Below are 21336 nucleotides of genomic sequence, written 5' to 3'. Positions count from 1 at the left end.
AACTCGTTTTAAGGCATTCACTTACAATCCGACGGATATGGTATACCCGTCTAAATGATTATTTGATCAGTCAGGGATATGAATTATGCCCTTACGTGTTAAACTATAAAATCTTATTCCATTGTTCTAACGGTATTTTGGTCTACCAGTCGAACTACACCTCGAATGTGTTACTTTTGAGTAGACTTTTGATTGTCCATATGTTATATGCAAATGAGACTCTTGAAGAGGTTATGGAATCCGAAATTCCATATCTAAGTTCAACTTTGTGTTTCGTTGTACTTCATTGTATTTAGACAAGACATCTCTTTTGCTGTTGATCTTGGTAAAGATGCAGCACTGTGCCTACACACAACCACTGAATTGGTATTAAAGACGTACTCTGAAGGTACTACATGGGCAATCCCAACGCATCTCGAGCGGATCCAACCCCTTGATCCTCGAAATGATGCTTACCTTGTTTATTATGCTGACACTGGTTACTTATCAAATCCACACAAGGCAAAATCCCTGAATGGTTATGTCTTTACCATTAGAGATATCGCAATATCTTGGAGGTCCACGATATGACCGTAGTTGCGAAATCTTCGAATCGTTCCAAGACTCACCTCACTTCACTACGCGACAAGTAAGACATGGTTAGGAGTTCTTGTTGAGCATATTCGAAGTACTTGTTGTGTTTTCATCCATCGTTGAGTCCCGACAATGATCCATGAAGACTATGCCAAATGTATCCACCCGACCAAGACATGATACATCAACAAAGTCAACGCCAAGACATACTGCGTCTACATCTACATCAGCAGAGCATCAGGAGATTGAAGTCATGCAAGCCGATCCCAGACAACGTTGCCGACCTCTACATGACATCACTGTTGAAGTCAACCTTCTAGAAGCTTGTTCGAGGAATTAGTATGCCTAACTATCATATGCAAGGCTTGTAGTTCTCATTTGGAAGTTATGTCAAACTTAGTGGGAGTGTCCAAAAGTATACTTACTTGATCTTAATGTACTCTTTTTCCCTACGATTAAGAGCATTTTTCCCATTGAGTTTTTGCTACCTAACTAGGTTTTAACGAGGCACCCATCCTGGGCTAATCATACCCTTGTTAGCTCTTCTACTTGCGTCCAAAAGACGTATAGTTTTGACTTAATGCAACTTCTCACTTTTCTCCTTAAACTATAGGTTTTTCCCTACCTTGGGTTTTACCATAGCGAGGTTTTGTGAGTTTTACTTTTTTATGCATTCTTCCGTTGATTTGAGACTCACATTCGCTCATTATGCCAACGACTTCATCAACTGTACTTACTTCAATGTTGAAGACCTGATGCGCCATCTGTTTGAGTATTTACACACTCAAGGGGGAGTGTTGCAGTCCTATTGGAATAGAAATGTGATTGTGTAAATCCTATTAGATATGGGAATATATCTTATATTCCTATTAGGAGTAGATTACCTATTAAATGTTGTAATCCTAAAGGGTAAGGAATTAACCTTCCCTACTATTATAAATAAAGCCACAAATGGGTCGAATAACACACACTCACAATTACACATCTCTCTCCTTCCCTATCTATGCCTCACCCTCTCTCTCTCTTTCTAGCTTCCATAATTGTTTAGTAAATTATGCCTACAACATTTTCTTATTTTTTGCTCCTGGTATGGTGATGGTGTCCAAATATCAATCAATAACCTTATTTATGGCCCCCAAAAAAAAAAAAAAAACTTATTAATTTATTATATTTCCCTTATAAAGTTCGATGAGGATTTCATGTGGATGTTATTCATGCAGTTTTGTATGTATGTTGGTTGAGTCATTACACCAAACTCTAATTATTAAATTTCATGGTACAACTCTAGCCGGCAAGTTGGTCTCGAGCACAAATAAACCAAATGAAATCCACAAAACCGAACTGGTACTTGTGATTAGTCACCTTATCCTTTTTTATACAACAGATTAATTAAAAATTAGGAAATATAATAATAGAAAGGTGCCAACTGTGATCTAGTTTGTATTAGCTCAGTGCTAATTGTTGAATAACTTAGTCTAGAAAAAAAAATAATAATAATCGAAAGCCAAGGAAATTTGGTTGGCCAATTGACAAAAATTGTTTGGATATTTCTAAACTAGGTGACAAAGAAGATTTATGTTTTTCTTTTGGGTTTAATTAGGGGTGGGTTTGGTTCCAATTGGTTCAGTTTTTTGCAAAAATCAAAACCAAATTGAACCGAAGGTTCCGTTTGGTTCGGTTAAAAAAATTTCGGTTCGGTTTTTTTGTCCGATTTTGGTTCGGTTTCGGTTTCAGTTTTATTCTTTGAATACTGTCAAAAGATGGAGATGTCAACTTCTTACAAAGAAATAATATGATTTTGAAGAAATAATATTCCAAATTTTACAACGCATTGTTCAAGTGTGGATCAAATTAAGAGGTTTTAATTTGATATGGAAAATTATGCTTGAGCTTAAATGTTTTAGACTCTAAACAAATCTTTGAAGATTTCTAACTGTTTTTGATGGAGAAAATTTTGTCTAATAGGAATAACTATCAAAGAAGGATAAAGTGAGGAGGTTCCTCAAAGGAACATAAATATTCATCATCAATTGAAGGTGGCTACAGCAAAAGAAAAGGCAAAAGAAAATGGCCAAGGAAGAATTTGTGTCAAGTTAGTTTCCCAGGTAGGCTTGGTTTAGCATGTTCATTCATTTTCATAATTAATATATATTAAATAATTAATAAATATATATCGGTTCGGTTTGGTTTGGTTCGATTTTAGGACTATCAAAATCGAAATCGAACCAACCAATTTCAGTTCGTTTTGGTTGTCTTAGTTCGGTTTGGTTTTTTTCGGTTTTCGGTTTTTTGAACTCACCATGTGATACCCCGTCCTAAATTTGTCGTATTTTTATATTATCGAATGTATGAAATTACCAAATTGCCCTTGAGGCATGAACATTGACTTTCGTTGACCGTCTCGACGTAACGCTTGTGACTAATTTTCTTAGTGTATTCTTATCGTACTCATGCATTCATAAAACGGCTTGCATCACCCTCCGGTATCGGCCAGCACGTGGCCATCCCACTATCCTTCGGACATCGGGATCGGGGCGTGTCACACCCTTAGGTATAATGCTATAGCTGCGAGTCTAGTAGTATTAGTATGAATTTGGAAATAAGAAGTAGATCATTTAAATGTCTTTTTAGTCAAAATAATCATTGAAATTAGCGTAACTCTTTACTTGGGTCTCTAACAAAGAAAATTGATAGAAGTGGTTTCTAAGTTTCTCCATCGAAAATCATTTTTGGTCAATCTGTCAATATTCTCTTTAAGTGGAGGAGTTGGTTTGACAAAAAATACCCTTAAAATGGTGGTCACATGGTCATTCACGTGACAATTTAACAAGGATGTTGATAGATTTTTCACGAAATTACCAAAATGTTTTCGTTTGTAATAAAAAAAATGTTGGAATCAAATTCATGCGCCACCGGCTACATGTAAGAAAGCAAATAATCGAAGTCAAACCTTAGGTACCTATGGGTACTGACCAAAAGCTTTCCGACGGTCTAGTTAGTAAGCAATATTAAGACTTAAGCAGTGTGCAAGAGAATAGACAAAGAGTCTGCACGAGTGAATTGTATTACCAAATTGTTACCAGAGATTTTCTCTAGATAAGGGTATTTATACTGGTCGGGAAAGACTCTTTTAGGATATGAAATTCGTGTTAAACCAAGAGAATGCAAGAGGATATCTATGACTAGAAACTTTTTTTTTATATTTTTTATATTTTTTATGAAGTGAGATTACCTATGGCGCACGCCAATCCCTAAATTGTAGGAATCTTCATGAATATAGGAAACTGAAATTGGTACCAAGTGGAATAACATTCAATTTAAAATCTATATACGTGCTTATCTGACTAGTCAACAAGACTCATCAACTAAGCTCAGATATGATAGTTTACTCACAGCGAAAGAAGTCAAATTAAAGTTTAGTTTACTAAAAAGTTCCTAGTTAACTAAGATCCAGTTTAGTGCACATTTTAATATTGACAAGCTTAGTTGCAAGGACTTATCTATTTGTGGATAATGATGAGCATATATCATAGGCAAAAGGAAGATAAGTGAACTAGAAAAGCGATAAATTGCACGAGATGTTTTTGGCCGAAAAAACCACCTCTAGGTTAAAAAACTAGGGACTCTCCACTGAGTCCAATCCACTAGTGAAATTAAGATTCTTACAAAGTATCCACACAAGCTCAATCCTTAGATCCTAATCTACGGCGCAGCTTGTACCTGTGTGCAACCTTGCCTTTCATGATATGGATTCCTTTGGTCTTCACGAAGTGGTAGCTCCTCCTAAGCTCTTCACCTTGTGGCATCAAAATCCAATCAACTTATGCAAATGATGTTATGATGAAGTTCATGCAAATTTGGATTTGATGTCTAGTCAATTTCACAAGTCAAACACTTGAAAGATGAAACTGACGCGAATCCAAAAAGTGGTCAACTTAAAGATTTGAAACTAGAGAAGCTTGACCTAAAACAAAGATCAAAATCACAAAAGCAATGTTATCCTAATAAGCAATGATGTGGGTGTTTAGTGCATGAATGTGATTTTGTGGCTAGGGTTTTCCAAGTAAGTACCAAAGGGTAGCTTCAAGCTGAAAACAATCTTTAACAGAAAATAAAACTTTCCTAGCCAAATGAAAAAGAAACCCTAGATTGTGCTTTTATAGTATGGCTTTGTTTCAGACAAAAAGAGGGAATGGAAAGTTTACGTGTCATGTGCAAAAGAAATCAGAAAGTATCTAAGGTTGAAAAACACTCTATGGGAAAAACTATTAGAAAGCCCATGTGGGTTGTCTTAAAATGTGTGCCCAGCTTGCGTGACAGCAGCAAGAAGAATTGACTAGACATAACCACTAGACATAATGAACTAGAACTAATGGCATGAAATGTATATGAATGAACAAACCTTCGATGTAGAGAAATTAAGCTCTTGAGATGAATATTTCTAGCAACATGATCCCAAAGAAGTATTTTAACCCTAAAACTAACTAGAGCATGTGTGGTACAATTTATAACATTTGATAAGGGAAGCCAAACAATAAAACTAGAATTCAAAGAAACTCATCTGATCCCCAGTCGGATCAAGTTTTCATATCTTGCCGAACAAGAATGGTCAATCTTAGTGAAGCCAGGGAAAATTCGCCCACCTTTCCGGAGTACAGTAAGATGTGGTGGCATCATTGGTCTGTTTGCGTAGCTCAATCCGATCGGAGTTGTCGAATACAGAATCGACTTCTAAGGTATGCGTATTCTGATTTGCCTTGCTTTAACCCTAAAAAACCATGGTTCCACAATATCAATAAAACTTTAATGGTATTGAATGTGGCATGCATCTTAGCTTTTGATATCAACTTACTCTGCTGAAAAACTAACTATTGATCCGGTATGGTTCCCTTTTCAATATAAAGGAGTTCTCAAGTTTAAATTCTAGCATCTCTATTGATAAGAAAAAACCTAAAAAATAATATTATTTTGGAAACAGAGGTAATTAACACTATGAAAAATTATTATGTGTTCTAAATTTACTAAAATATAAAACAAAATAACAATTTTAGAGAGAGAACCTTTTCTTTTAGAGTGTCAATAATGACACCTTATTAAAGATTGGGTTTCAATATTCAAAAGGGTGGTTTTTTTTAACAAACAAGTGTGCATATGACACTTTACGCAATGGAGATCAATCATACATATGCGCTTTGGTGCGGGTTTGATCATCATAAATTTTCGTCTCTCTAAGACCATCTCCAACCCTTAGTTAAAGCCTAAAATTTTTAACCCAGAAACAGTTTTTTTGCTCCAACTTATGGGTTAAATTTTTAGTCCGAGATTACTAAATAATGAATTTTGGATAATTTTTCTTGAAGTAACTTTCTTAAAAATAAATTTATGTAGACTATTCTAATTTAATTTTATGAACATTTTAACTTAAAAATATTTAGATTCCGATAAATATTGAAAAACCACTAAATTGACACCATGAAACTTGTTGAACACTATGTGTCACATCCCGGCCCGGGGCGGATCACTTCCCGGGCCCGCTCCACCACCGTAGCACGATATTGTCCGCTTTGGGCTTACCATTCTCTCACGGTTTTGTTTTTGGGAACTCACAAGCAACTTCCCAATGGGTCACCTATCATGGGATTGCTCTAACCCCCTTTTCGCTTAACTTCGGAGTTTCTACGGAACCTGAAGCCAGTGAGCTCCCAAAAGGCCTCGTGCTAGGTAAGGATGAGAATATACATTTAAGGATCACTCCCCTGGGCGATGTGGGAGGTCACAATCCACACCCTTAGGGGCCCGACGTCCTCATCGGCACACACGCGGCCAGGGTTAGGCTCTGATACCAAATTGTCACATCCCGGTCCGGGGGGGGAACCACTCCCCAGGCCCGCTCCACCACCGTAGCATGATATTGTCCGCTTTGGGCTTACCATTCCCTCACGGTTTTGTTTTTGGGAACTCACAAGCAACTTCCCAGTGGGTCACCCATCATGGGATTGCTCTAGCCCCCTTCTCGCTTAACTTCGGAGTTCCTACGGAACCCGAAGCCAGTGAGCTCCCAAAAGGCCTCGTGCTAAGTAAGGATGAGAATATACATTTAAGGATCACTCCCCTGGGCGATGTGGGATGTCACACTATGAAAGAATATGAAGCATATATCTTTTTTATAATTATTTTAGCCATTAGATTTAAATTTGTACCGTTAGATTGTTTGTTTTTTTACTGTTAGATTTGATCGTATAAGATCTTAATTGTTAGATTTAATGAATTTATAAATATAAAACTAAAAAAATTCACATACATGATGGGCAAACCCACCAACTCAGAGGGGAATTATGACCTAAATTTGCTCCACTAAAAAATAAAAAAATTCACATATATGATGGGCAACCTACTAACTCAGAGGGAAATTATGGCCTAAATTTACTCCACTAATGAGTTTTGGGTTAAAACTCATATTTAACTCAAGGATTGGAGCAAGTGAAGTGGATTTAGAATCTAAAATTTGAGTTTTTCTCTAAGAATTGAAGTAGTTCTAAGAATTAAGAGTTTAACTTACTTACCAATAATTTGTCAAAACAAAACAAAAACGGTGCTTGTGTTGTGTGGCTCACCAAAGGAAATAATAGGAAGACGTGTCGCGTACGTAGAAGGGAGGATCGGCTTCACTGTTCACATTGTATGTGTATGACGTCAGCTATGACATGGTTAAGACCCACCAAATAATGGTTTGTGGGTCCCATATTGGACGCAAAGTCTAGGAGGCTTTTATTTTGTCTCAGGTTTCCTCTCTCTGCACATTTTCCGTTTCATGCATCCGGCTCCGTTTGGACATTTGCAAAGTTCCATCTTCATTTCAACACCTACCCAATCTTCAGTTTAGACCATCCTTTTTATTTATTAATGTTCTAACTTCCTACGTTTTACTTTTCACTCTACAAAAATATCAAAGCCTTTTTTTTATCTTTCCTATATTAAGGGTGGCTGAACTGGCACACATTAAAAGAAAGAAAAAAAAAATTCGTGTAAACGATTTGTAGATAGAGTGAATAAGAGCATTCATCTATTAACTTGAGAGGCAACAATATGATTGATCATATAAATAAGTTACAATATGATGTTTTCGGTCACAAATAAGTTTTATCAAACATCTTGGTCTAATCAATTGTTGATTTTGGCTAGTTTTTAACGCTCATTTTTTAGTCTTCTATACTTCACCTATAAGGAAGAAAAAAGGAAAATATAAAGTTAGTCCGATGTAAACTTAGCATTATTTAATATACAAGTTCTTTCGATCATCATTTTAATTGATTGCTCTCGCATGTTAGGGTTAGGGTAGGTCCCAATTTATAAAAATGCAAGAGAAAATTTGTATAGTGACGAGTGGGATTTGACATTTTGGAGTGCCAATACTAATGCCGTATGCATTGCTATTAACACCTTGAAAAAGTCATTGTATACTCCTTCTAAGTGTATTTTTCAAGATTCTTAAAAACGTTAGGTGCTGGTCGGGTGGCGAGCAGGGGTTTAGCGCCTAGTAGTTTGAGCGGGAGCCTAGGTGAGTACGGGTTTAGCGCCTAGTTGTCTAGGCGGAAGCCTAGACGATATTTTTTTTTTAATTTTAATTAAATATATTATATACCATATATATAAATGTCTAGTTATACCTAAAAAAAAATACATAATTGTATTAGGACTCATAAATTGCAAAGTAGAATGACATACAAATTATAAAGTATTAGAACATATTCAAAACATGGGGAACGAGCATATAATGATTGTTCATCTAAGTATCTAACAAATCTCTTACAATTTATTGAAAAAATAAAATGCAAAATTGAAGTTATCTATTTTTTGTCTTAGTCAGAGTCGTGACCTAAGTAGGTCTAAGCTCCCTTTTCCTATTTTGTTAAATGCTTAGGGATTAATTGTGACAGCGATCAGCTGTCTAACATTTAGGTGGGACCTAAGTGGCGCTAGGCATGAACTTTTAGAACACTGATATTTTCAATTATACTTATATATATTTAGAAGGAAAAATAATTTATTTTAGCGTGTCAATAACAATAAAAAGTAATAATCGCATAATATCCTCAAACAATAGAATTACATGAAAATATATTGGACCTATGATCATTTAATCGTGAGTCACCATGTACCTGAAAATAGGTAGACAAAAGGGAAGGACTAACCATCACAATGTTTTCCCATGCAAGCTAAAATTTTTGTAGACGACAATGTTTTGTGTTATTTACTTATTTGTACCATGTGTTTCAAAGTGTCTATTTAGGGTAAAAGCATGTGACACCATCTAATTTAATCCTCATACTTGAAAATGGAAGAATTTCATTCTATATGGATAAAATGGTGTCCATCAATCACAAGTACTTCAAAGACCATCGTTCGACTACAAAAATCATGGTCATCAACTGCTTGACTCTAATTCAATAGTTAATTGGTTTTGACATATTTGTACCGAGCCAAATTAGTTAAAACAGTGTGCTCTTCTTTTTACATCTAAGTTCAAATCCCCATTTTCAGATATAGATAACTTTAGTGTGCTCTTCCTTTTACATCCAAGTTCAAATCCTCATATTCGGTTTTATATTAATGTGGTCACTCTGGTTTAAGACTTGTCCGGAGTGGTTATTAACTTATTGTGAGATCGATATGATCACTTGTGAGAAGAAGCACCTTTTCGTATGCTTCATCGTAAAGTCACTTAAACATCGCTCCTCCAAGTGATTTTAGTAGTGCCAAAGTCATTCTCAAACGTACTCTTAAATATGTCATCTTAATGAGGGTTGCAAAACAAAAGAATATGGAATACTGGTTTTTGTTATGAAAAACAAGTGGAGTAATTGTGTTGATTCAACATGTATAACACCACCCGTTTTAAAAAGGACCCTATGGCACCTTTCTTGGAAGCAACAACTCCTATGTTCCTACCAACCACAATCTGACATGTATGCATAAATAACTCATAAAGAGAAGAAGCGAGGGATTATCCTTTCACATACCACAACCAGAAGCTTACAATCCTGCACTTGTTTTAGGCCCACTTCAATATCTTCCCAGTCCAACACCATATTTGTAATGGGCCAGGCCCAAATTCAAACCTCAACCCTCATAAACCCCTCCTCCGTTTCCCTCCTGAGGTTTAAGGTCCAGTGATTCATATAGCTGCTTCCTCCATTCGTGCACTCTCTCCAACCAAAACAAAACAGAGATGGGGAAGAAGAAAAGCAAAGATGGCGATGGCGGCCGACCGAGAACCGAAAGCGAGCACTCCCCCTCCACTATCTTCGTCTCCAACCTCCCCTTTTCTTTCACCAAATCTCAGGTGCTCTCTCTTTTCCCCCACCCCCCTATTTTGCGTCTTTATTTCTTCCCTTACTGAAATTGGATCACTCAAATTATCTAAATAGTTGAATTACAATCTGTTCATGCGATTTATTTTATAATTGCTGTTAAATTGTAATATTCTGTGCTGTTTTCGTAATGCAAAGTCCTTTTAATTTGTTTGTTTTTCTTTTGAATTTCAGCTGGAGGAGACGTTCAGCGACATTGGACCGATTAGGAGGTGCTTTTTGGTTATGAAGAAGGGTAATCCTAAAATGTTGCAAAAATTGGAACTTTACTATTTGATTTGTAGTTCTAACAACTTGTGTTTTTCGAGACCTTTTATTTGTTTCCTGTTGTCTTGTTAATATTTAATTTTCTAAAGAGGGGGCCAGAGGCCTATAAGAAACCGAATTAACTAACAGCATATGTACCGGGGTGGTTCCAATGTTTTTGGATAAGTTTTCTGCATCCCATGATTAGATTTGTGTGCCTTTGTTGGGATGGTACTTATCTGCCTGCAGAATATACTTTAATGCAATTAGTAAGGCTTAGAGCTCAAGTTTGATTACTTGGCCAACCCCCAATGTAGTAGCACACCCCAAAATCTGATTAGAATTGGAGCATCACAACACCATCTTCAGAAAGCAATCCTCCCTTGCTAAACCAAGGTTTTAGAACTAACAACTTGTCCACCCTATATAACCCCGTGTAGTATTTGTTAGCACTTAAAAGGAAAAGAAACCCAAAAATAGAAGGGAGATTCTCTAGCTCAGGTTAGGCTTAACCATCTCTCATTGTACTCATTGGAGGCGTCACTCTCACTATATTCATAGTGGTTCCCATCTCCTTGCTCAGTAAAGTGTAAATTGATCCTAGTCTTCTTCAAGTTGGAGAGGGAGATTAGAGGATCTGCCATCTATTAACATCTCTCACATACACCCTTTGTGTAGGTGTTATGCTGGGATGTTTTTGTCCTAGAATTACTTTCCTTTCTTGATTGGTCCCTTGATCGTTTTGTATCTTACAAAGATTTGCCTACTTAAACCTCAAGTAGAATCTTTTCTTGTATTTGAAATGTTATAGAACTTGCCCATCCATTGATTCCTTCAGGTCACCTTGCTTCTCATTCTTTTAGCGAAAGCTTCAGTAGTCAGGGCCACTAGCTTTCTCAACTCCAATTGCAGCCAGAACTTTTTTCCAGCTTGAGCCTTGAGGTGATATTTGAGTGTTAACTTTATAGGTATGCCCTAGCACTAGAACTATACTTGCTTTGAGAAGGGGTTTATATTCAAATGCTTTTGAGGAACAGTCTTAGCCGATCAGTTGTATGGGGAGTTTCCTCCAAATCAGCTTTGACCCCATGCCTTTACTCAAGGATCACCAGTGAGTGGCCAACAGTAATATAGGAACCCTACATGAGCACAAAGAGCAATTCCTCCCTCATATTGAACTAAACAACTTAACAGTAAATTACCTAGATAAAATTGGAAATCTCTCCTCAAATGCCATTGTCAGGTGAAGTAAAATCACTCTGGGTATGAGATACAAGCATGCTTTAAACAAAACAATATGAAACATGTCTGTCTTATAAATTATTTGCTGTGCAGGATTGTGGAAGTGATTGAACGCACCACGAAGAAGCTTGATCAATAACTTGTTTCAAAATGAGATTCCATGTGTCATATGATTTTCATTTCCTTATCTTGGTTATCAGTAGCTTTTTTATTTTTTATTATTTATTTCGTGGATTTAACTTGGTTTTTAACAGTTAAGTCAAAACTTTTCTAATCTATCTCGTTATATTGTTTACAGGGTCAAGTGAGCACCGTGGTTTTGGTTTTGTTCAATTGTAAGTGAAGTTCATTGTTTTTCCCTTATTATGTATCATTTTTTTCATTGTTATGTTCCCCAAGTTAGGATAGTTCTTTCACTTTTTATTGGTAAATCATGGTGGGCACTAGTATTACGGTTTATTAGTATTCCTCTTCACCCGTAGGTGGGAGGTCTTAGGTTTGACTCCTGTAGATGGTGAGTTCAATACCACATTATTTTTTTCTATTGTCAAGAATACCGCGTTATTATGACGGGCGCATTGTACGGCCTAGCACAAATCCCCGGACCCCTTAGTATAAAATGTTGTTGCATGAAAAAAATCATGAAGAATAAGATTAAAAAATTGTTTTGAAATTTCTTGACATGTTTTTGAGGATTAAAGGGTTTCTTCAGGAGTTTTAGCTTTAGGAATATGGCAACAACATGAGCCTATGAAATTGGGTTTGTGGTTACAAACTTTTGAACACTTTTTTTTTTTTTTTTTTGGTATTTTGCATCTATTTGTAGTGCTGTAACAGAAGATGCTAATCGTGCTGTTGAGCTGAAGAATGGTTTGTCCATTGGAGGTCGAAAAATAGCAGCTAAACATGCCATGCATCGTGCTCCGCTTGAACAACGAAGGCCAAAGACTAATCAAGGTTAGTATTACTCATCTTACTTTTGATTTGAAATGAAAATACTTTATGGTCCGCTTGTTAATGTTTTTGTTTGTAATTAAAAATACAGAAGGAAAAGGTAGAAGAAAGTGATAAGAAAGATGATAGAAGAAAGTGAGAAGAAAGATGATAGAGTTGATGAAGAGAGGACTAAAATACATAGACTACTTTAGTAAATACTGAAAACACTTTTAAATTAATTTACTTATGCATTCTCCTCCCTCTCTTCTTCACCCCTCACATCTTGCCTTCACTTCTCATCTATTTTGCATCTTTCCTCTGTTTCCAACAGGTTCTTAATAGTCTCAATTACTTCTTCTTCAAATTTGGTTTGTTTCCTTACTACCTTTTGGTTTTAGGAACTGACGTGGATGAGACCGTGAAGACAGAAAATGACAAAGATGGTGACAATTCCCAAGGGGAAAAGGATGCTTCAAAATTGCAGGAAAGAGGTCAATAATCTTAACATTTGAATCCTGCTATTGTAATCACCAAAAAAGAATAAAAGTTAGCTATTGTAAATTTCACTCATTTTGCTTAGCTATTTGCAGTTGTGGCTTCGGAAAAAAATACAAAGAAACCTGTGAAGACTAGAAAAGCAGTAGCACTAAGTAATGATCAAGTGGCAAAAGTGGGTGGTTCAGAAAAGCAGAGGTAGGTAATTTCGAGATAGAAAGTTGATTGATAGCATCCGTTTCCAGAAATGTGGCCTGATGTACTTAATCACTTGTTATGTAGGGTTGCTAGAACTGTCATATTCGGTGGTCTTCTTAATGCTGGTATGGCAGAAGATGTTCATCGCAAAGCTAGGGAGATTGGGGACGTATGTTCCATCATTTATCCTCTTCCCAAAGAAGAGCTTGAACAGCATGGTAAGGGAATTTTTCTTTCGTTTTTGTTTCTTCCCCGGCAACTACCACCTGCATGTTTTGTTACTTTTCAAAGTAAATGAGGTTAGTTGGTATGATTTATTGAGTTGAAACTGAAATTTCTTTTCCTTTGTCCGTTTTTTCTTTAGCCATTGTCGCTGGTGAGTTAGTTGGTTTAATATAATGAGTTGCAAACTGTTTAGTGTTTTCTTTAGCTATTGTTGCTGGAAATTGTTGTTAAAGGAGAATGATACTAGCCATTCCTGTAATTTTTTACCTCATATTCCCAGTTTATTGGCGTTGCAGTCATTTGAACAATTGTTTGTAGTTGTACAACAGCACGTACATCACACACAAACCTGTAAGACAAGATTCTTTTTACTGGCATTCTTTTAATTCATCGGAATGCATGAAGCATGGACAAGCACATGGAAAATATTAATATATATGCTGTACAATTACTGATACATGTATGTGTAATTTGTGTGACATACTCAATGTAATTCTTCATAACCAGATGGAGGATAAAAACTAGGATTTCCCAGTTAATGTAGAACACAAGAAACATAGAAAAACTCTTGCAGACTAAAGAATAAAATGTCTGTTAGTGTTCTGATGTGGCATTTGCATGGGGCCCACAAAACAACTTAAGACATAGATTAAACCAAAATAATTTTTTTTTTTTTATAAAAAGAAATTAAAATGTTGTGCTTCTGAGAGTAAAAACCTGATGGACATCCGTCCCTCATTCATCACAATGCCGTGGTCTATTGATTTGTCCTTCTGTTGATAAAAGACTGCATATGTTTTGGATCTTTTGTAATTTAACACCGGGTCATACTAGCAATCTAGCATGTGAGAGAGACCATCCATAGTTTTCTGGTAATTAGTTTGGTGTAGGGGTGGGTTTGGTTTCAATCGGTTCGGTTTTTTGCCAAAACTGAAACCAAACCGAAATTTCGGTTCGGTTCAATTTTTTTTTGGTTTTTGTTCGGTTCGGTTTTTTTGGGTCCGGTTTCTGTTTATTTTTTTAAAACAATATAGACACTGGAAACACTGATCCATTAAATCTTATGGCCATAGGTTCATGTAAAAAACCTGCATATATAGGTCTAAAAATTTTCTTTCACAGCAATCATATTGTCCCTTTGTTTTACAACAACAATGAGCAATCTCAGAAGCATTTCCCTGAATTATCCAATTTCAGGCCGACAATTCTTGTCCTCTTCGATTTCTTGGACCTGAATGATAAAATTTGGTGGCCAAAATAATCAGCACCACTTCATTGCAAGAACATTGTTTGCTTTCAATTGTGGTTATGGCATCTTCCACTTTGTGTGTTTGTTGTTTTATTTTCTCTCCTTTGCTTTCGATTCTGGTGGCATCTTCCACTTTGTGGTTATGCCATCCTGTGGCTCATTGCTTGAAAGGACAGACTACAAGTCCGACCTCCAATTGAGTTCAAACTTTGAGTTCACGTTGGCTTGAAGATGATATATATTAAATATGTAATAATATATATATTATTATATATATGTATATATATATATATATATATATATCGGTTCAGTTCGGTTTTGAGACCACCAAAACCGAAAACCGAACCAACCAATTTCGGTCCGGTTCCATTTTTTTTGGGTTCGGTTTTTTCAACTTCGGTTCAGTTTTTTTAGATTTTCGGTTTTTTAAACCCACCCCTAATTTGATGCCCATGATTTTGCATTTGCTGGAGAAACGCTTGTCCACGTGTGATATGTATATGTATACACATAAATCATATAGCTTTGTTTGGTTTTTTCTGAATTAAAGAAAAAAAAGAAAGGAAGCCACCTTACTCTCTCTCTCTCTCTGCAAACCACCTACCACACCATTCCTAACCCAGATTTCGCCCCATACCCTTGCCCAACCAAAGTACCCCATGTATTGAGATTTGAGAAAGCCTTCATTATTAGAATATTAGAGTCGGCCAGATTGACCCGACCCTCTCTCTCACTCTCCCTCCCTGTCCCTCTCCGGCTTTCCTGACGTCGTCCCCTTCCTCAGCCACCCAGATTTCCCTGTTCCCCATCCCCAACCCACCACTTTCTCTTCATTTAAATCTTTTTTGGTTTCCAAAATTTTAAATTATTTTTTTCAATTCTATACTATTTTTAAAAATTGATTCTTGCTATATTTAATAAATGTGGCATCACATGATTGGTTGTGTGGTCTCACACAAAATGCCACATCAGTACACTAACGAACTTTTTAACGGAATAGACGGCAGGGACAATTTTGATGACCAAAGCAATTGATAAAGGACCAAAACAGATGAAGGACCATTTATCAAACTCATCAGTTCTCTTGATAAAGAAATTTTGATGACCAAACTGAGGCGTGTTGGGCGTGAGAGTTGCTGCCTTAGTTTCGGGGAGTGAGCGGAGGCGTCGCCGGAGCGCGTCTATTTCATTTTAAGTTCCTTATAATTGCTCCACTCAATCCTTTATTTTCCTTTAAATTCCCATAATAATTGCTCCACTCAGCCCTTATTTCATTTTAAATACCCTATAGGCTATAACTACTCCACTTGGCCTTTATTTCCTTTTGAATTACTTATAAGTGCAACATTCAACCTTTATTTCGCTTGAAATTTCCTATAATTGCGACCACTCATCCTTATTTTCCTTGAAGTTCTCTATAATTGCTTACAGTAAAGTAAATAATTACAACATTTTAAGACTATATGTATGATATAGTTTCCAAGTACAACTAGACTTAGTAATAAAGAAGATGATAATATCTTTGATTTAGTTATAATTATATTTGATTTTACAAAGTATTATATGTTATAATTATACTTATATATACTATATATTAAAATTTTAGGTTCCATGAGGCTTTGCCTCACACCTCACACCTAGGTTGGGCTATCCATCGGATGCCTCGGCCACGCCCCCACCTTTTAATACATTGTTATTCATGCAGAAAATGATGCATTTGAGGCGTTGATCTTGTCCTCGCTCCCTCAGTCATGCTTCTCCTATATTCCTTTTTTTATTTGTCTTTGCCTTTGATTCCTTTTTATTTCCTCATCTCTTATAAAAGGCTCAACATAATGTAAATTTTAGAGAGTACTACAAATTGTCCTCCTTTCTTTTCAGTCTCTGTCTGAATTTTCTGTCTCACTCTCATTTGAATTTGACATTTTAATTTAAAAAATGGATCAGTTCTCTTGATAAAATAACATTTTAAGTATCTATCGTCAAGTAGAATTTACATTTCAGGTGACTTGATTTAAATTTACATACTCAATACTCACATGACAGTTGCAAAAAATTACTATAGGGAAACACTTGATACTTTTAGTTTGGCCATTATAGTTGATTACATGCTTTCCTAATTGAAATTTGAAGCTTAAATGTTGTTAGACGGACAAAAGTTATTGTGTGCACTCATAAAGTAATTTTGTCTTCACTATATGTGGTGGCCTTTCAGGTCTTGTGCAAGATGGATGCAAAATGGATGCTTCATCTGTACTTTATAACAGTGTCAGATCAGCTCATGCTTCTGTTTCTATGTTACACCAAAAAGAAATAAAAGGCAGTATTGTTTGGGCACGTCAGCTGGGTGGGGAGGTAAATTATACGCGTACAGCTTACTACAAGTTCAAGCTGAATTGCTCTAGCTTATACATCCTTGTTTGAATATGAACCAATTCATGGAGTTCCATTGCTTCATTTTTTCAATGCAATTTTGGCTTTGGATTGTTCTCCGTTCAAATTTAGTTCTTTTTGAGCTTGGCCATGGTTCAGTGGATAACAAAAAAGATGATGCAAGGATGTAATATGTTTTAGCACTGTCTGTTAGGGAAGTGCAGGGATCAGAAATAACAAGTATACATTATAGTAATGTTGATAGGCTCTTTGCATGCCATGCAAGGCCAAACTAGCATTTTGATTTATAAGAGATAAAGTCTGGATTATTTTTTTTTGTTATTCAAATTAGTCATTTACTTAGCATTATGGGTTGTTATTGGTGTTATTTTTGTTATTCATGTTATTGGTGCTGGTGCTATTATATTGCTTCTAAACAGCTTGTTTCTTTTTGTTTGTTCAGGGTTCCAAGACTCAGAAGTGGAAGCTCATTGTTAGAAATCTTCCTTTCAAGGTTTTTTGTTCACTGTATTTTCATATGACATTTTGTTCTTAGGAAGAACTTCAACTGATAGTTTTCTTACACAAATGCAGGCCAAAGAGAATGAAATAAATAACATGTTTTCACCGGCAGGGTTTGTCTGGGATGTTTTTATTCCACATAATCCTGAGACAGGGTATATTATTATTGTCCAGTATTGTTTCTCACAGTGAAATATCATGTTATCTATTTCTTCATCCCTGTTTATTTTCCTTGTTTGCAGGTTATCTAAGGGTTTTGCATTTGTCAAATTCACACGCAAACAGGATGCGGAAAATGTACATTGTGATTCATGCTTAAATTTTGGAGTACATAATTAACCCGTGTGTTCTTGTGCTGAGTTACGTGAGCTGACATGTTTCCTTTGCTTTCTCAGGCAATAAAAAAGCTAAATGGACAAATGCTTCATAAAAGATCCATAGCTGTTGACTGGGCTGTTTCAAAGAAGATATATGGTGGCATTAATGCCCTTGCTTCAGAAGATGGTACTTGTTATATTACTGTAACTCCTTTCACATTTAGCACATTTTTTTCTTACTGTTTTATGTAGAACGGATTAATAATCAATTGTATCTGAGTAATCAACTGATGTTTTGTGCTTTGTTCTTTGTGAAAGAGAATGATGATGATAAGATGATTCACAAAGTGCCTGATTAATAAAATGCATTTAATTGTTCATAATTTTCTAAAAGATGCCTTTACACTCCCCATTTTGAGTTACTTTGTGATATTTGAAAATGATTTTATCTTGAACGATTATATCAATAAATGTTTACCTCATTTTTTGTACTTGTTTCTACATTTTTATGATGCAAAAGCACTGATTTTACAGGACAAGAGGATGAAAGAGATGGGGAAAGTGATAGTAGCAGTGATGATTTTGAGGACGATGCTGGGGATGTCTGTATAAAGTCCCAGCACCATGATGGAACAGACAATGCTCTAGATGACTCTAACACCATAGAGAAAACAGACATCCCTACTGAAATTAATTTTGAAGAGGAAGCAGACATTGCAAGGAAAGTTCTAAAAAACTTCATCACACCCTCTGGTACAGCAACCCCTGATGATGGTTCCACACTGCTGAAAAGGAACAAGGAGACATCTATTGATATGTCCATTGACGAGCCTAAGAAATTATCTTCTGAGACTACAAAGACATCAGAGGTTGATAAGCCTGGAAAGAAAAGCAAGACCATGGCATCAAATCTTATTGATGAATCTGTTGATGAGCCTAATTACTCATCTCTTGAGACTGCAAAAGCATCAGACGTTACTGAGCCTGGAAAGTTAAGTAAAAGCGCGGCATCAAATCTTGAACAGGCAGACGAAGGAGAAGATTTGCATGGAACAATTTTCATAAGCAATCTTCCTTTTGAGATCACTAATGAAGATGTCAAACAAAGGTTTTCCACCTTTGGGAAAGTTGACTCTTTTGTCCCAGTCCTTCATCCAGTCACCAAGTATATTATTTTATTTGTAGTTTGATATGATTACTGCATTCTTTTATGTTCGAAACTACATCTGATATCATGTTGTGGCAGGCGACCCAAAGGATCTGGCTTTCTCAGGTTTACAACAAAAGATGGAGCTAGTTCTGCCGTTTCAGCTGCGAATGCAGAATCTGGTTCGGGAATTACTCTGAAAGGTAGACAATTAACAGTGTTGCAGGCTTTGGATAAAAAATCGGCTCATGATAAGGAATTAAATGTGGCCAAGAAAGAGGACCTAGACCACCGCAATCTCTATCTAGCAAAGGTTATTTCTTCAACAAGCCTCCTCCCCCTTCTTTATTTTGATTTTACAGTTTTTTGTGTGTGGTGGTTATTTTAACGGATTGTCTTGAATGGCTGGCATTTTCTTTCCTCAAATATTAACAGGAAGGTCTTATTCTTGAGGGAACTCCAGCTGCAAAAGGGGTTTCAGCTAGTGATATGTTGAAACGCCAAATGTAAGTTTTGCTTATATTTTTGTCCTCTTACATATTGCATATGCATACTTTGTCCATGCTATGCTTGGAGCATGGTTCAATTGGGTCTCACCTGATTTTCTCCAGACATAAAATCTTTTGTAAAATCATTTTCCATTCTTTGTCCTTGTAGCATTTATTTACATTTTAGTTACTATGTATGTATTATTTTCTTATAAACATTTGGATGGGATTTCTCCTGTTTTATAGTTCTCAGCCCGTAATCGTATTAACTATATTACATGAATTACAAACCTCGTAAAACTTCTACAAGCTTTAAAAAATCTGGTAATTTGTCAAGAATAAATATCAGACTCAGTTTATAACAGCAAATGCTGATTATTCTGCTGCTACTTCATGGTGTTTTACATTCCTTTGCGACAGGTTCTAATGATTTTCTGAAACTATGCAGGGCAGAAAGAAGCAAGATGTCGAAACTTCAATCTCCAAATTTCCATGTTTCCAAGACGAGAATAGTTATAAAAAATTTGCCGAAGTCCATGAATGAAAAGGAACTAAAAAGACTTTGTATTGATGCAGTCACCTCACGAGCTACAAAACAAAAACCTTTTATTCGACAGGTTAATTAGTAGTTAACTTTTGTCTTTGTTATGGTTTTTTCGTTTATATTTTAAGAACTTTCCCTTATTTATTTTTGGCATTGAGCATGCAGATAAAGTTCTTGGAGGATGTGAAGAAGGGAAAGCTTAACACAAAGAATCACTCTCGTGGAGCTGCTTTCGTTGAGTTTACAGAGCATCAGCATGCACTTGTGGCCCTCAGAGTTCTTAACAACAATCCCGGTAAGTTATTTCTTCAACGGAATTGCATAATCCATGTTGACATAGGACACTGATAACAGTAATCTTTGGAAATAGATATCGAATACATTGAATCCATAGTGTTGTAATTTAATGTGACACAACTTGTAGAAACTTTTGGTCCTGAGCATCGCCCAATTGTGGAGTTCGCACTGGATAATGTCCAGAAATTGAAACTACGAAATGCAAAGATTCAAGGGCAGCAGAATACAGCTCGTTGTAATCCAGGTGTACAGCAAAAGGATGGCTCAAATAGACCAGATGCCGATCCAAGCCAGAAGTACAACAAACGGAAACAAGGTGGTGACAAGCAAAATCTGGATGAATCAGTTCCAAATAAAGAAGATGAAGCGGAAAACAGGGTTGGTGATGGAACTGCTACTGACCGAGAGAGAGCTTCTAAGAGGCAGAAGAAGGGTCCATTTGGAAAGGAAAAGAAGATCTCATCAACAAAAGTATCAGGAGGCTCAACAGAGAATGCGGAAAGCTCAAAACATGAACCAAACAATCATCAAGATGGCACGAAGCCTGGTCGTGGGAGATCATTCGAACGTGAATCCATGGCCATTGGTGCACAAACATCAAAATCTATGGGAAAGGCAAATGTACGACCTCAAAAGAGGAAGCTGCAAGCGCAGAAAGAGCTAGAGGGGGGAGAGATTGAAACGAGGAGAAAAAGGCCAAAGAAAAATAGAGACCCGTTAGGGCGGGACGTCGTGGATAAACTCGACATGCTGATCGAACAATATAGATCCAAGTACTCACAACGTAGCTCCGCCCAAACTGATGGCGAAAAGCAAGGTTCCAAGAAGCTTAGAAAATGGTTCCAATCATAATTTTTCGTTTGATCTTGTAAAATTCCATGGTGATAAATCTCTCAAGAGAGAAACTGTAAAAGCAATTGCCTGTTTAAAGAGGTATTGAATTCGCCGTCCACGAGATTTGAACCTAATACCTTTCACTTACAAATGAAGAGACCAGATCAGACTGTATTGGTAAGTGGCAAAATCTAATGGTTAAAAATTGTGAAATATACTTCTTCCAAGTTCGAAGCACTACAAAAGAACTTTCCGAGAGTCCAAACAATTCCATGCTAA

The 21336-nt window shown here is 36.3% G+C and overlaps 1 protein-coding gene across 1 annotated transcript; it reads left to right on the top strand.

Annotated features, from left to right (window-relative positions):
• The first annotated feature begins 9751 nt into the window (after positions 1–9751).
• Positions 9752–21297, top strand: LOC137725129 (uncharacterized). Its single transcript, XM_068463718.1, has 18 exons — positions 9752–9916; positions 10119–10179; positions 11731–11767; positions 12259–12389; positions 12767–12859; positions 12959–13061; positions 13146–13279; positions 16751–16890; positions 17372–17422; positions 17503–17585; positions 17673–17727; positions 17826–17934; positions 18282–18912; positions 18994–19207; positions 19330–19400; positions 19831–19999; positions 20092–20221; positions 20351–21297. Exons 1-18 carry the CDS (start codon positions 9803–9805, stop codon positions 21073–21075), a joined length of 3051 nt encoding a protein of 1016 aa, XP_068319819.1. The 5' UTR covers positions 9752–9802; the 3' UTR covers positions 21076–21297.
• The last annotated feature ends 39 nt before the right edge of the window (positions 21298–21336 follow it).

The sequence above is a fragment of the Pyrus communis genome, chromosome 2 (assembly GCF_963583255.1).
Source record: "Pyrus communis chromosome 2, drPyrComm1.1, whole genome shotgun sequence".
NCBI classification, from domain to species: domain Eukaryota; kingdom Viridiplantae; phylum Streptophyta; class Magnoliopsida; order Rosales; family Rosaceae; genus Pyrus; species Pyrus communis.
This window is presented reverse-complemented; position numbering and strand designations above follow the sequence as displayed.

Bases quoted from the DNA above. Each gene is read 5' to 3' on its own strand.
- LOC137725129 (XM_068463718.1), top strand. From the start codon at position 9,803: ATGGGGAAGAAGAAAAGCAAAGATGGCGATGGCGGCCGACCGAGAACC. The intron at 11,768-12,258 runs GTAAGTGAAGTT...ATCTATTTGTAG, and splicing joins GGTTTTGGTTTTGTTCAATT to TGCTGTAACAGAAGATGCTA. The intron at 20,000-20,091 runs GTTAATTAGTAG...TTGAGCATGCAG, and splicing joins AAAAACCTTTTATTCGACAG to ATAAAGTTCTTGGAGGATGT.